General features: G+C 38.0%; 1 protein-coding gene across 2 annotated transcripts in view; it reads left to right on the top strand.

The window, feature by feature from the left end:
• Nucleotides 1-6052: 6052 nt before the first annotated feature.
• Nucleotides 6053-17685, top strand: part of LOC132096160 (adenylate cyclase type 8-like) — a 46631-nt gene continuing 34998 nt past the window's right edge. The window contains exons 1-2 of one of the 2 annotated variants that reach the window (XM_059501376.1): nucleotides 6053-7789; nucleotides 16093-16242. In XM_059501376.1, the coding sequence (XP_059357359.1) occupies nucleotides 6923-7789; nucleotides 16093-16242 (1017 nt within the window). In that variant the 5' untranslated portion in view covers nucleotides 6053-6922. The remainder of the gene's footprint in view (nucleotides 7790-16092; nucleotides 16243-17685) is intronic. The other variant, XM_059501377.1, reaches the window with a different exon arrangement.

The raw sequence follows: 17685 nt of genomic DNA on the forward strand, positions 1-17685 counted from the left end.
AATAACATCATATTGGTTTTTAGCGATATTTATGTGCTTTACTCCAAAACTTTTTCTCAAGAGAGATATTTTCTTCCACTCGCGATGGGGAGAAGACGGGGAATTAGTTTTTTTTTTTATCAAAGGAAAACACCATAAGTAAGTGATTTACCTCGTTTAAATGTATTTTATAAGATGATATTATTTTATGGTGATATTTAAATGCTCTGCGCGCCTAAACGAGCCTCCTGATCAAATGTTGTCATTTTTGTCATTATACTAAGCATTAATTTAATGAGTTTTTATAATGTTGAGTTTCAGTATATTGTATTTTAGTTATTTTTTCCATATATATGTATTTATGTGTATGTTTCATATTTTATATACAGTGGGGAGCGAAAGTTTGGGCACCCCAGGTAAAAATTTTTATTAATGTGCATAAAGACGCAAAGAAAAGATGGAAAAATCTCCAAAAGGCATCAAATGACAGATTAGACATCCTTATAATAGGTAAAAAAAAAAAGCTAGATTTTATTTCCATCATTTACACTTTCAAAATAACAGAAAACAAAAAAATGGTGTCTGCAAAAGTTTGGGCACCCTGCAGAGTTAATACCTTGTACTGCCCCCTTTGGCAAGCTAGGACCTGACAGTGTCATGGATTGTTCTCAATCATCGTCTGGATAGACCAGGTGATGTCAATCTCAAAGGTTTAAAATGCCCAGACTCATCTGACCTTGCCCCAACAATCAGCACCATGGGATCTTCTAAGCAGTTGTCTAGAAAACTGAAACTGAAAATAGTTGACGCTCACAAAGCAGGAGAAGGCTATAAAAAGATAGCAAAGCGTTTTCAGATGCCAATATCCTCTGTTCGAAATGTAATTAAGAAATGGCAGTCATCAGGAACAATGGAAGTTAAAGCAAGATCTGGAAGACCAACAAAAATATCAGACAGAACGGCTCGCAGGATTGTGAGAAAAGTAAGTCAAAACCCACGTTTGACTGCACGATCCCTCCAGAAAGATCTGGCAGACACTGAGAGATACTTGTACAAATATGGACTTCATGGAAGAGTCATCAGAAGAAAACCTCTTCTACGTCCTCAACACAAAAATCAGCGTTTGAAGTTTGCAAATGAACATAGACAAGCCTGATGCATTTTGGAAACAAGTTCTGTGGACCGATGAGGTTAAAATATAACTTTTTGGCTGGAATGAGCAAAGGTATGTTTGGAGAAGAAAGTGCACAGAATTTAATGAAAAGAACCTCTGTCCAACTGTTAAGTATGAAGTGAAGTGAAGTGACATTCAGCCAAGTATGGTGACCCATACTCAGAATTTGTGCTCTGCATTTAACCCATCCAAAATGCACACACACAGAGCAGTGAACACACACACACACACTGTGAGCACACACCCGGAGCAGTGGGCAGCCATTTATGCTGCGGCGCCCGGGGAGCAGTTGGGGTTCGGTGCCTTGCTCAAGGGCACCTCAGTCGTGGTATTGAGGGTGGTGAGAGAACTGTACATGCACTCCCCCCACCCACAATTCCTGCCGGCCCGGGACTCGAACCCACAACCCTTCGATTGGGAGTCCGATTCTCTAACCACCAGGCCACGACTTCCCCATGGAAGTATGGGGGTGGATCGATCATGTTTTGGGGTTGTATTGCAGCCAGTGGCACAGGGAACATTTAGAAGGAAAAATGGACTCAATAAAATTTCAGCAAATTTTGGATGCTAACTTGATGCCATCTGTGAAAAAGCTGAAGTTAAAGAGAGGATGGCTTCTACAAATGGATAATGATCCTAAACACACTTCAAAATCCACGGTGGATTACATCAAGAGGCATAAACTAAAGGTTTTGCCATGGCCTTCACAATCTCCTGACCTCAACATAATTGAAAATCTATGGTTAGACCTCTGCGTGACAGACAGCCCAGAAATCTCAAAGAACTGAAAGACTTTTGTAAGGAAGAATGGGCAAAGATACCTCAAACAAGAATTGAAAGACTCTTGGCTAGTTACAAAAAGCGTTTACAAGCTGTGATACTTGCCAAAGGGGGCAGTACAAGGTATTAACTCTGCAGGGTGCCCAAACTTTTGCAGAAACCATTTTTTTGTTTTCTGTTATTTTGAAAGTGTAAATGATGGAAATAAAATCTAACTTTTTTTTTACTTATTATAAGGATGTCTAATCTGTCATTTGATGACTTTTGGAGATTTTTCCATCTTTTCTTTGCGTCTTTATGCACATTAATAACATTTTTTACCTGGGGTGCCCAAACTTTAGATCCCCACTATATATATATATATATATATATATATATATATTTATTCATTTGTATATATTTGAAAATAACTTTTCAATATACTCAAATCCTCTATAATGCATGAGTTAAATTGTTCACCCTTCAAAGTGAATTTGTGCCCTCCCAAGACTTGGAGTATGACACATGGGTAGCATGAACTACAGATTAGATATGATTTTTTGGTACTGTCATTTATTTATGTGCTGTCCCATTTATGCGCATTCATTTTGATAGACAGAGCCCTCAGCGCAGTGAGATCAGCATGGAATTCAGGAATCGTAGAAAGAATCAGAAACATACTGAAATGTTGGATATTATTTAACAAACATCCTGACTTGATTGTTGGTCTCTGTGCATGACTGTGTGTTCATGAGACACTATTAGTTCAGTTCACTCTGAATTGCACAAAAGTTGTGAAAAAAAATTTAAAAAAAAAATGTTTACTTTCTTTACTGAGTTGAATCTTTTTCACTGACTCCTGACCGGAGCTTCGGTTGTTATGACTGTCAAAATGACAGCTGACAGATGAACGTGATAACTTCCTGTTGCAACGAGCACAGCAGATGTATTTACCTCAGAGAAAAAAAGCACATATGTTGTATTTCATGCTTAGTTTTTATTAATCTTCATTTTTCACAACTTGTGTGCTTTTCCTAGTTGAGTTGGATTGAATTGCTTTGCTAATAGATTCTCATGAACACATATTCATGCACAGAGAGCAGCAGTCGGGTAAATAAATGATGACATCATTTAAAAAAAAACTTTGTGGGGAATCCTTAAAACAAATTGTTCACCTGAATTGTTATTCACTTATATTCATTCCGTTCTACAGACACCATGTAAGACATGTATGTCATACAGGTTTGGAACCACATGAGGATGAAAAAAAATTATGACAGAATTTTTGGGTAAATGCTTTAAGTGAACTATTATTGTATTGTAATTGATACTTATCTGATATTTCACCTGTTAATAATATTTTTGATGAATGGATGTAAAATGATTCTGTTTTTTTCTCCCCAATGTTACAGAAGCACTTTTGTGATGCTGCAAGTGGGAGTGGATTTCTTGCTTAGATGGAAACTGCAGAGAACCACATCCTGTCGTCCTGAAAAAAAGAAAGACTACTTTCTCCAAGGAGGTCCAAACGGCATTGGCATAGACTTTGTTCAGTGATCAGTAACATACATTCAGCCAGGGCCGTCCTTAGTGGTGGTGCAATTGGTGCGGTCGCATTCATGGGCCTGCATTCATAGTTAATTGTAATGATTGAGATGCTGTGGTTTAAGCAGATAAATGTAAGCACTATAAACCTGATTAAATTGAGAATACATATGGAGCAAATACGTTTTTTTGTGCCTTTGCACTGATTTGCTTTGACATTGTTTTAATTGTTGTAAAGAATGTTCTTTATATGAATTGAAAACACTGAATGTGAAGACATTTTGGTGCAGGGAAAAAGAATTACAATGTTTCAGTTAAAATAAATAAATAAGTGTAAATATGCATTGTTTTGTGAATTAATCTCTCTCTCTCTCTCTCTCTCTCTCTCTCTCTCTCTCTATATATATATATATATATATATATATATATATATATTTGTTGTTGTTGTGTTTAAAACACTTATTACAGTGTTGTTATTTAACTCTAATAGTGTTACATTTTAACACCATAATAGTGTTGGCAATATCAACTACTTATTGCAGTGTTGTTATTTAACTCCAATAGTGTTACATTTTAACACCGTATTGGTGTTGCAAGTGTCAACACTTTTGAAAGTGTTGATTTAACACTCATGTGGTATCCATATATACACTGAGAAAGTGTTAAATTTAACTATTGGTGTTAAATTTCCGTTTTCAAATTTGTAGTGTGCCATCACTGAGGAAACTACACACTAGAAACCTATTAGGCCATGGCTAATTGGATCAGTGTAATGTTGCAGATGTATGTATTTATTTTACATGGCTCTATTGATTGAAAGATATTTTGAGTTTCAGGAACTAAAAGTTAAGTTGGGTCAGTTACAATATACAATTTAGCTGAATTGGTAATGGAGTAATGCTAACTTAACAAGCTGAGTTAAATAAATGGGTGCATGTGGAATGATTGTTTAAACTAAGTATCTTCAGTTACTGTAACTCAGTTATAAGTACATTCAACTTAAATGTTCTATTCCATTCCATTATGGGCTTAAGTACATTGAACGTAGCCCACTTCACTTATTCAACTAATGCTTCATTACTTAAAAATTTTAAATCAACGAGTTACCTCAGTTTTTTTAAGTAAATTCAACTTATTCGGGTTTACAGTGCAGATAACTTGTAATATGATGCATGAGTTGTTTAGTTTAATCATACTTTTACTGTATTTTGTTGAATGCAAGCATCAACATTCTGATAAACTTTACCATTTGTGTTTCTCAAAAGAAATGTTTGAAATAACATAAAGTTGAGTAAAGGGTGATAGATTTTTTTTTTATCTTTAGGTGATATGTTAACATTAATTTTGCCAAATCACTCTTCAAGTTGGATAAGGGGTCTGCCGTTAGGGATGATAGGATCTAGAAGGGGTTTTGCAGGACCATGACCCAGCCCTGGTATTACTGTAGGTAGACTTGATTCACTCATTTTATATCAGCTAGATTTGATTCATTGATTTTTCTGAACTGAATGAGTGTAACAGCGGAGGCCGTGAGCAGCTGGTGAGCGAGTTTCCTGTTGCAGTTAATCATCCCTCTTTTTTTTCAGAGCAAGCAGAAAAAGTAAGGAAGTGAGCAACGCATAGAGAAACTCCTGGAAAGTAGTGTCGTGTGGTACAATCCCACAACCGTTGAAAAAGAGCCGGCAGCGAAAGCGGGGGATGTGATGAGTCAGTCGCGAGGCGCTGTCGGCCCGCTTTGATCAGCCGCGGTTAATGTCTCGCGCTGTAAAATATTTGAAAAAGACAAATAACCGGTGAGTCACGGTAAAGCCACTCGAGCTAAGTCTGTTACGTTGCTAAAAATAACTTGAGAATTTATGTAAAAATGATAAAATCAATCGCAATAGACCTATAACTTTAATAATATTTGAGTTTTTTGTTTTATCGCCATTTTTACGGGTCGCGTCTTCTTATTGAAAACGACGGCAGTTAGACAGATATTGTAGCCTACACTTGGAAAATGGAATGAGGACAATTTGGAACAAAAATAAATAACATCAAAATGTAAATAAAATTCATTAACAATGCATACTCCAACTTACGATATTAAAAGAAATGGCATAAATAAATTAGCTATGAAGTGAAGTATGAAGTAAGCGTTTGGTAGACTAGCCTACCTTTTAATTAAATTAATATGCCTAAAATTAGTACAAATGTTTCTGTTTTGATTCCAGTCATTGAGCGTAGCTACCAATTATGAAGGCACAGCAGAAAAAGTCCTGCAGGTTTTTGTTTTAGATGCAGAAGGATGCGACTAAGTGATACTGAGATATTTTTCAAGTTTGTATGACCAAAGGGGGTTTTGTGAATAAATGTTTATAAATACTTGATGTTATGGCTTTCTGTGCAAAGAGGAGCCATAGGTTATTCTATAGTTTTATTGTTATTATTTATGCCTATAGTATATATTATTAATAATAAATGAATAATCATTTCAGTGTTCATTTTGGTTTTGGTTAAACTGGTCTATTTTCTGTTTTTGAACGCAAACATAGGATCAATTATTTTCTTAAATGCTTCGTGTTCCCCCCACTGTCCTGACAGCGCGCGTTCTTCTGTGGTGCTCGAAACAAAAGCTGCGCACGGGGAGGAAAAAGAGGCAAGGAGCTCGTGACGTCGGGAGGACTAAGTCACACACACACGAACACACACCTCCCTTCTCTCTTTAGCTCAGTGTAAATACCATCTCCACCAGATGAGCGCGGACGCACTGAATGCTTCTGTATAACATCACAGAAGCCTTCTGAATCATCACTGACTGATACAAACATTTCTGTAGTTTATGCTTGCTCGCTTGCTTGTTTGTTTGTTTTATGTGATATTATTCTTGGATTTCATCACTCCATGTCCTTCGTGATCGGTTGTGCTGACCCCCAAAACTGACAAAGAGGAATGTCTTCTCGACACCCATCCAACCCAAAACCTAACTTCTGGATATGAGAAAGATTCCTGAAGACAGTTCTTAAGGGGAAAACATACCACAGAAGACGCACATATAGTAAAAGACTGGACTGTACCGCGGTATGGCGTTGTGAAAAGGACTCTTAACATTGTATGTGCACTTTGGTTACGTTAAAGAGAAAAGAGCCACACCAAGACTTTCTGCGGCAGCGCAGACAACGGGGGGCATTTTCTTCGTCAGACCGCGTTAAGATGCTCTGTTTTTCAGCATGCCAGCGGGCGCATGCCATGCTGTAGCGCTGCGCAGCCAAATGGCACGAGCCAGCGCAACCGAATCGCTCTGACGTTCACGGAGGACAAGACGTATGATGATGAGCGGCAGCTGCCGTGGGACCAGTCTCCTTGTCCCGATGCGTTCTCCACTCTCCGTTCGGTTCGCCTTCATTCTTCCTCTCACACACCTGCTCGTCTTCGCTGTCTCTGTTCTAGGAACGCGCGTGGGTAAATAGAACCGCGTTAGGAACAATGGAGTTGTCTGAGGTTCGCTGTTCCAGCGCGAGCGAGGAGCTGTACACCATCAACAAGACCCCCAGCAACAACAACGGGAACCGACCGAAGCGCCTGCTGTGGCAGAACGCTGTGCGACACATCACCGAGCAGCGCTTCATTCACGAGCACAGCCCTAAACCCGTCTCACCGGACGAGCCTCACGCGCAGGGCTCGCGCAAGCAGTCCGCCGGCAGGACTTCGGTGAGCGACCGGCACAATAACGGCGGTACTAAAGTCTTCCCCGAGCGCTCGAGCAGCGACCTGGGTTTCCTGCAGATCGACTGCGCGCCCAGCAACTCCGACTTCTTTCTGAGCTGGGGCTACACGTACCGCGGGGTCATCTTCCCCACGCTGCGCTACGCCTTCAAGTCCAGGGACCTCGAGCGCCTGTACCAGCGCTACTTCCTGGGCCAGCGACGGAAGTCGGTGGTGGTCATGAACATTCTGGACGTGGTGACCAAGCTGACCCTGCTCGTGCTGCACCTGACCCTGGCGTCCACACCGATGGACCCGATCAAAGGAATGCTGCTCGGCTTCTTCACGGGCATCGAGGTGGTCATCTGCGCTCTGGTGGTGGTACGCAAAGACACAAGCTCGCACGGTTACCTGCAGTACAGCGGAGCGGTGACCTGGGTCGCCATGGCCACGCAGATCCTCGCGACGGGACTGGGCTACGGTTTGCTCGGGGATGGGATAGGGTACGTGCTCTTCACGCTCTTTGCTACCTACAGCATGCTGCCGCTGCCTCTCACCTGGGCCATCGTGGCGGGACTGCTGACCTCCGCGCTGCACATCGCGATCCAGCTGTTGGTGCCCCCTCGAGCACAGATCTCCACGAATCAGGTGAGACAGAGAAATGTGATATTGTATCATGCCAAGTTTGGGTGCAACACTGGATGTTTCCTGTGCTCGAGGCATTTAACCAAAGCGCAACGGTTGCTGTCCATCCAACGTGGTGCTGAAAGTGACATTATAAGGTCGTTCTTCGCAGACTGCGTCGTGTTGTTGTCTGATACTAACGGCTTGTTTTTGCGGTTTAAATTTTATAGAGGTCACTAAAGGTCAATAATAGCTTGTGAATGCGGCAAAGCAGTCATATTAGAGCACTGCAGTCACTTACACATTTTAGTAACATCTGATGAGAGCTTGAGCATTGTGAGCTCTTCACATATATTTATAAAGACATATTTGCAAAACAAATAGTGTATATTTACAAAAACAAAAATTACTAAAATATGAGAGAATTAAAGGAATAGTTCACACAAAATAAAAACATACATTGCTTTCTTGTGGAACACAAAAAAAGATATTTTGAAAAATGTCTTTTTACATTTAAAGTCAATGGGTTTCAAAGTAGTTTGGACACCAGTGTTCTTCAGCATTTCTTCTTTTGTGCTCCACAGTGTTCATACAGGTTTTGGTCAATATGATTTGTATTTTTAGGTGAACTATCCCTTATACATTGCATTGACATGGTTGCATGTGTTTGTGTACCGATCAGCAAAGCCTCTTTTTCTCTCTGTCAGATGCTAAGAGATTCTAAATGACAAGATGACCTGAAGTCATTCCACTCCACATGTGATCATATCACATTTAAATTGAGTCATAGTGGCACTGCAGTTATTTTGTGGCTTTCACCTGCACACAAACACAGACCCCCCCCCCCCCCCCCCACACACACACACACACTGTACACAGACAAGCGAATGTGCTGTACACAAAAACCAGCACACAGACAAACGCAACAGTGAGGAGACAGGAAGCCATGCAAGTTAATTATAGTGTGCAAAAATTATTCACTGTGATCACAGCAGAGAGAGGCAGACAGACAGTTGTTTGGTGTCCTCTCACACACAGATTTAGGCCAGATCCAGATGTCTGTATGCAGATTCAGGTCAAAATAGCCAAACTCAGTCAATCATACCCCAAAATGTGTGTGTGTGTGTGTGTGTATGTCCAAGCAGTGGTCGAAGATGCCGTGAGGTAGACTGTAAAAATAGCAAGCGTGGGAGGGAGATATGGAGAAGGGCTCTCTGACTCACACACTTGTCTGCCAGCCTCTCTTCGTTTCCCATCTCTGTTTCCCTCTCTTTTGCTCATCCTGCAGGACATGCTCACACACACACACACACCCTCAGACCTGACTGCACACCTGCTTCGGTGTTCAGTGCTACGAATGTAGAATGTCGTCAGTGCCTGGGTAAGATGGACGTCAGTTAGCATGCGTTTGCTTTCTTGTGCTTTCTCTGGGTTTATGGAAACTCATGCAGGGTCTCCATCAATCATTTATAAGGCACTTCACAAACTCCATCAGACTAGTGTGAGAGTGCTGTGTGCAGCAGGACAGATTGTCGATAGATAAAGTGCAGGGTGTTGATGTGGGTCAGAAGAGTATTTCCTGCTTTCAGTATGAGAGGTTGCGAGTTCAAATCTTGCTTGACTGGCAATAAATACACCCACACATACATATGTATATATCATGTTAGTAAATTAAAAAAGAAAATAGTTTAAAATATTCTGTGCTCACTGCAAGGCTGCATTTATTTGATCAATAATACAGTAAAACAGTAATATTGTGAAATATTATTACAATTTAAAATAATTGTTTTCTATTTGAAAATATTTAACATTTTAATTTATTTCTGTGATTGTAAAGCCAAATTTTCTTATTATTATCAGTGTTGAAAAAAGCTTTTTTTAATACTTGTGGAAACTGTGACAATTTATTTTATTACATTTTGTTCAATTGAATGCATCCTTGCTGAATAAAAGTATTAATGTAAAAAAAAAAGAATAATAATAATAGTGATTACAGACCTATCATATATATATGGTACATGCCATTATTATAGTATACATGTTATTATTATAGTATATTGTTAAGACAATGAAATTCATCAGCTGACTTCATCCACTAAAAATGCCCTTGAGAGCAATTGGTTAAAAATTATTAAAAACATAAAAAAAATTAATTTGTTTGCAGATATGACTTGGTTCAATATTTTCTATCTAATACAATGAAATCCAGACTTTAAGTGTGACATTAGGGTCCAAAATATATATGCTAATATTTTTCATATAGCTAAAGGTAGCATCTTTTGTCGTATTTTGTTTTGTTGAACAGAGAAGTAGAGCACTGTTTGTGGAGGCAGCGCTCCGTGCCGAGTATTGCCCTACATATGCCGTGATCTGCTATTGACTTGAGGGAAAGATGATACTTAATATAACAAAGTTTAGTTTAAGCAAAGGATTCAGAGTAAAATAACTTTAGACAGCTTGCTGCAGCTGCAGTTTTTTTTAGAAAACGTCACATATTTTTAAAAAGGCTGAATTTGGTACAGATTTGAGGAGGGTTAGATTAAATAAATGGGGTCTAGCAAAGCCTATGACACAATATCCAGTGTGCAGAAACTTTACTGTACACACTTTGTGTACGGTGAGTACACACAGAACACATTTATGGTCCATTTTGCTCATGGAGATTTCCACACATGTACAGAGATCAATAACAGCAGGCTGCCTGGTCAATTAAAAGTTTCTATGTCTGAGTGATTAATAATGTATTTTTCAATCTAGCACTTGATTGCTGACACTGTAGATGGTCGTGCCGTGTAATCAAAACCTTCAGAACAATCGGCTGCTGCTTACAATGACAGTGTACAGTTGTCCTGAGATCAGTATTACACTGTAGAGGGCCACACGATCTGGATTAGTAGGTAACGGTCCGATGCATCAGGTTTGATTAGGGAAAATATCTGAGACAGACCTCAACAGCTTCCAGCAAGAAAGCTGGATCATCCTGGTTTTACATTAAAGAAATGGCAGAAAGCCAGAATGGAAATGCAGTGTTGAGTTTTTGGCTTCATAATAGAGCTCAGTAATATTTAATGTGACACAACAATGACACAATGAGTGATGGATAAAAGTAGACTCTACTGTTCAAAATGAATCTAAATACTGTTTTGAATCTAAATACTGTGTTAATATAATAATATATATATAATAGTTAGTAACCTCTCAGGAAACATTTCCAGTGGAATTAAAACACCAATTATCATTTAATTAAAAGACTGAATAATCAAACTAAATAAAGCATCTACTCTTACCATTACAGTCATTTTAAATAGATTGTGATTAACCCTGACCGCATCAGTGAAAAGTTCTGGGAATAAAATTAGTAAAAGTGCTCTTCGTCTTCTGTATAGCACTTAAAGGACTTAGCTGTTAGGGGAAAATGTTGTGGGGTTTAAAGGAATAGTTCATCCAAAAATGAAAATTTGCTATAAGTTTACTCAAACACACCTCACATCTAAGAACATATTTAGAAAAATTTAGCAGCACTTGCTCACCAGTGGCTCCTTTGCAGTGAATAGGTGCCATCATAATGAGAGTCAAAACAACTGGGAAAAACATGACTCCAGTATATTAGTTCATGTTTTATGAATTAAAAAAAAAAGTTTTAAAATACATTTTGAATTTAAAACCATTGGTTCAAGGGTAAAACATGAGACCTCTATTCATAATATTGATTTTTCCAGTGAAAATGTCATTCATCTGCATCAGGAGAGAAATATGCACAGATCAAGCAAGTGGAAATAGTACAAAACAGTTCTAAACAAGTGTGTCAGTGGATTTGGATGTGAGATGACAACAAGGGCTTGACTTTGTTTGTTGGAGGAAGCAATATTATGGGTGACAGAATGGACACACATTTTGTATAGATTGAAAGTTTTAACTTCAAATGCCTTAATGATGAATCTCTTTCATACAAACACACAGCTTTTCACTTCACAAGATGTTAATTGATGGACTGGAGTCATCTGCTTTACTTGTGGATTGTTGTGATGTTTTTAATCAGCTGTTGGACTCTCATTCTTAAGGCATCTTATTCTGCAGAGGATCCATTGGTGATCAAGTGATGTAATGCTATATAATGCGATAAAGAAACAAAGTGATCTATGTCTTGGTTGGCCTAAGGGTGAGTAAAAAACTGTTATTCCCAAAGTGCATATTTGCTTAGATGCTCCATAGAGACTGGCTGCAACACACCACTTAAAAAAATAAAGTTTATCAATTGGTCATCGTAATGTTTCTGCTCACTGGCTGAATTATCAGTGGACAGCAGCCCATCTATTGGAAATCTCAGAGGCAGCATTTTACAACTGTAATCAACCCCAGTAATTAAATGGAGTGTTAATTAAATCTCAGTTCTGCTCCTCAGCATGGCGAAGACTCTCTGGCTGGAGTAAAATGTTGATATTAACAGTTTCATTAGATCTGTTGGTCTATGAGCCACTATGTAGTTGTGATTTTTATTTTATTTGCTGCAGTCAATAGGAGTCAATCACTCTTAACAATTTCCACTGGCATGCTGATGGATAGCACTGTGATTATGGTGTTAAAGACTAGTTGAAGTGCACTGTGTGTGTGTGTCTGCTTTGAAGCATTGATTTAAAAGTAAGTGATTTAACTGTAAAGTTAATTCTCCTGCTGTGTTTAGCTGATGGGCACACACATGCACACACACTCCCTCTCTCTGTATGAAGTGTACAATGGCTCCAAAACATACTTTCATATTTATGTTGCACATAGAAATTAATATAATTTCATAAGTAAAATACCAATCCAAATGGCATTTATTTTAAATAAAGGTAGCAGAAGCACTATTTTCTGTAGAAACCTATTCTTACTTTCACCTTTATATCTCACAATTGGGACTGTTTCTCATAATTGCAACTTTACATCTAACATTTTGGATTTGATATCTTGCAATCAGGACTTTTCTTCTCATAATTGCACCTTTATATTTTACAGTTGCAAATCCATATCTCACATTTGAGAGTATTTCTTATAATAAAAACTTTGTGTCTAACAGTTGGGACTAGTTCTCATAATTGAGTCTTATGTCTTACAAATATTTTGATCTTTTCTCATAAGTATACCTCACAAAACTTTAACAACCTTATACTTCACAAAAAAAGTTTGTCTTTTGTCACAACTTTGTCACAGTTACCCTTTTTTATTCAGAAACTGGCCTCCATATGTTATATGCAAAAACATTTCACAAACAGATATTTCTTATGTTTAAAAAATACATTGTTCAAAATTATTGACACTTTCTGTTTGTGAGTGGATCATAGCTACTGTGATGAACTACATCTTTGGGGAACTGATTTAAAATGTATTAAAATGACATCGGGAAAATCTGTAGATAACTGTAAAGCTAAAAAGAGTAACTGACCATGTATATGGTTATTGGTTAAAAGTAATATTTTAAGAAATGCACAAAGGCTCATCTTCATTAATCTGTAGACTTCGTGTTTTCATATGTGGAGAGGGATTTGTGCAATGTGAGATTATGTTTTTTAAGGTCAGTGATCTGAATAGGAAAAGTCTGAAATAATGAGCTTTCCTATTAAAACTGTCCACATCACTGACCTCTGTGTGTGTGCTATTGTGTATTATTACACACACGTTGCTAAAGTGCATGCTGGTGTTGTTTACGTGTTTGTAAATATCATTTACAATCACAAACGGCAAAGATTACAATTATTAAAGTCATATTTGAGTAAATTTGCATGCTAGCTTGATTCTTGAATGTTGATGATGTTTACTGCATTCATTCTGCTGTGTTTGTGTGTGTGTGTACAGTATGTGTGTGTGTACTGGAGGGCTTGTATATTAATTAGGGCCTCTGTCTGAAATGGCAGCCCTTTAATGCCCCCGCAGGACAAAAAAACTGCAGTAATTGAAACTGTAAAGGATGGGGGGGCTCGTTAATCAGTCATAAAATTTATATTCCCATGAGGGATGTATCTCACTGACCTGCACACATACACACGCACACACAAATGCCTGTGAGGCTTTTGTAGTAATAGGTGCGGAGACATGCTTAAACATGTTTCTGCAGTGATTGTTTTAGAGTGTTAATTATTGCAGGTGGTTACATCATACTCTCTGGAGATTTCACGACATGTTTGGTAAAGCATGTGTATTTTTGGATTCCTCTGAGAGGCATGACAGTATATGTTCCAAATGCAGTAAACTAACAGTGTTTGTCTAAATATAAATATGCACCTCTGTGTATATAACATTTTTGTTATGCTTCGGTGGCTACTTTAATGGAAAAACAGAGAGAGTGTATCTTATGTCGTTGGTGACTGTATATAATCTTGATATAAAATCAAAACTGCCTAATTAGACACTAATTGTACCTTGTAAATACAATATATTCACTCTGTTGAGCCCAGGAAATGTATTAGCAGCTAGCCAATTATTCTGGAGATTACAATTTTAGAAAGGCTTTAATCAAGGTTTTATTTTTATTTTTTTGGCCTAACTGTCAGTCTTACACGAAAATGTGTCTGAATTTATTAGAAATTCAGTATATTTGATACCTTATTGATTTCAGAGGGCTAACTGGTTTAATCCAGATTCAACATCTTAAACATGTTGTGTCGATTTGGCATCAATCCCCAATTTTCTCTGACCTCTGTGACTCCCCCTAGTGGAAAGGCTGAACAACTCCTTGGTTTTTTCGCTTGGTTTCTACTGGGTTGTAATAAGCAAATCAGAAAATGGAAAGCAATTGGAAATGCATGGTAGGAGAACAGCTATTGCCTAAAGGATAATTCATGTTATTATTTTTTTCAAGCTAAAACATGCAAATAACTTGAAGTAAGTGACATGTTTGTAAATGTGATTTTGTTTGTTCAGTTCTAATTTAGTTGTGCATAAGATATGCAAGGAAGACAAAAACCCGCACTGGAAAATCAGCATGCTTTTAGCTTTATATAGACTCAAAATATTTTGACAGATTCCTCAAAAGAAAATAGCCAAATAAGTGTGTATGAAATTCTTATGAATTTAAGAATCTAAACAGTGACACAGTGTTACGATCGGAACCCTGGGAAACACAGGAGATGAGAGATCCAATTACAGTGTGGGTTTTAATGGGTAATCCAAATCAGCATCCAACAAGCAGGTGTCAAAACCATAAATCCATCCAAAAATAAACAAACAGGGAAGGAACAGGAAAGGGAACAGAAAACTCGGAAGACGAGGACCCTCGGAAGGCGAGGAAACAGGGTGACGGAATGAAAGGACTCCATGAAAACAAATGGAAACAGACCGGATTATATAGGCAGGGTAATGACTATCAAGTGAAGACACCTGAGTGCAATTAACAGGAGTGCAATTACTGTGATGAAGGGAAAAAGGCTTTGAGGGAATTGTAGTGCCTACGGTGAGGTGCCTATGGGGAAGTGAGACCACTAGTGGAGACTCAGGGAAACAGAGACCAGGCAGCGTGACACACAGTTAACAGTTAAAAAATTGGACCTGAAAAGTGAACACACAAGACACTTTTTTTTAAACCTCTTTGCTTTTGCTTTTAAATGAGTACATTTAAAATAATAGTATGCTTATTTACTGTAAAATATTGTACTCTGCCTCCAGTATATGACTGACATTTATTAATTTCACGTTAATGTGCAATTATGTATGCACATGTGTGTCTCTGTGTGTATTTGTGTGAAATAGAGGGAAAGATGACATTTAGCTTCCATCTCCTAGGGAATAGTATTGCATTTAAATTAAAATAAGCATTTAAGTATTTTTCTCTTGTCTTGTATGCTTATACTCAGGGTCTGAAATATACACTTGCCAAATGCAAAAGAAAAAAAAAGCCTTTGGCGAGTAAATAAACTTATTTGGCAGTGGCTGGTATCTGCTAAATGAGGAAATATTATTTACATTAATCCACCAAAATAGGACAAAACCACTCTTTCTCTACTTGTTCGAGTCAGTGTGCAGGTTCATCTTGCACGATAAAGCTGGCACTGCACAGTGAACAGCAAACAGCAAAATTATCCCATTGTCATAATGCCAAAAATATATTTTTAGTAAAAATTCAGCTTATTTATTGCTGGAATTTTTTTAAATTCAATCGCCATTAGCTAATGTTTCTAAATAATACTTTTTTTGGACAATATTTATGCTGTTTTTGTGTTTGAGTTTCCAGTGTAAAATTCCACATATGGTCATATACACCTGATAAATGGATGTAGAGTAGTTTCACCTGCAGTTTAGCTCTCTAATTGCTTAAGGTTGGTAAAATTCTCTGTTTTTCTTCTCTCTCTCTTCAGCTGTTAGCTCAGGTGCTGCTGTTCTTATGTATAAACACTGCAGGGATGTTTATCAGCTACCTGTCAGACCGCGCCCAGCGCCAGGCCTTTCTGGAGACACGCAGGTGCATCGAGGCACGTCTTCGCCTGGAGACCGAGAACCAGCGACAGGTTAGTGTCTGCAAACTTTAAAAAAAGTTTCCTTTACACACACTCGCGTGACACGTGTTTGTGGCTCATGTACTTCAGGATGTTTCCAAGATGTGTAAGTATATTGTACGTGTGGTAAACAAAGTAACATCATCAACAAATTGCAATGCTAACCATACTTTCTGGCCAATTATACCAATTACTTCTAGTGTTAGACTGTACTATACAGTCATACAGACCAATTAATTTAATTAATTTAATCAATTAATTATTTGACAATTTTGTTAACTGTCTTTTATTCTGCCAGCAGCTTTGTCATTGAAGGGTAAACCATTTCTGTTTTTAAATTTAAACAAATAATTGTATAAGTCTTTGCTAGGAATTTGCTTGAATTCTGTTTCACATTGGCATTGTATTGGCCACCGCCATCCATTCAACTATCATCATTGACAAAAAACATTGGTTATTATCAATGTAAAAACAGTTGTGCTGTCAGATTTTTTTTTTTTAAATAGTTCAAAGGAACAACATTTATTTGAAATAAAAATCTTTTGAAATAGTATAAATCTATTTACTGTCACTTTTGATTAGTTTAATACCTGAAAAATATTAAGTACCTTTCCAAAACAATCTGACTGACCCCAACCTTTTAAAAGTGTGCACACTCATGCACAAACGTAATGTTGCTGTATCACACTTCTTCACCAGCAATGGGCTGCAGTGGGTGAGAGTAATTGATTTAAAGATGAGAACAGCATCTCATAGGGACAGAAGGCTAGTGTAGAAAGGTTTCGAGACTCCTTAGGGAATCTCTCTCCATCTCCACCCTCCCCCACCCATCTCTTTCTCTGAGAGCTCTCCGGCTGTTTGCTGAAGTGGGTTTTATTTGCCAGTCAAGTGGAGCCCATGCTGGTACCACTGTGTGTGTATGTGTGTTTGCATTTCCTCTTCTTTTGTATGCCCATCTATCCAAATTGCCCCTGCTTTTAGCCCAGCCAGTGGTTAGAGTACAAACTCTTGCTTTCTGAATGCATATTTGCAGTGCCTGGTCTTTATCCATGCAGCGTTACAAAGGTGAATTATAGCTGAGGTGTGTAATTTTTTGATATTTGAAAATACTTTCTCCTACCTCAGCCAAACTAATGTGGAGAGGCAGCTGTTAGTGATATATCTAATAAAAAGTGTAAATGCTGTAATTGCTGTTTCTTTATGCATCTGACCAGCCCAGCAATACAATATTGGCTCAACCAATGGCATGGTTTTCGAGTCCAACCAGTGGAAGACTGGGAACTGTTTGTCAAATCTGCTTGAAAAAAATATTTTTTGCAATTAATTTTAGTTATGAAAAATTACACACTTCAGATTTAACGTATTTGGCAATCGTACCGTATGTTCTTTACAGTGTTTTGTAAAAGCAGGTTGAACTGAATTTTAAATACCTTTAAATTTTGGGGAAATTATGTT

Source organism: Carassius carassius, chromosome 20, assembly GCF_963082965.1.
Source record: "Carassius carassius chromosome 20, fCarCar2.1, whole genome shotgun sequence".
Classification (NCBI taxonomy): domain Eukaryota; kingdom Metazoa; phylum Chordata; class Actinopteri; order Cypriniformes; family Cyprinidae; genus Carassius; species Carassius carassius.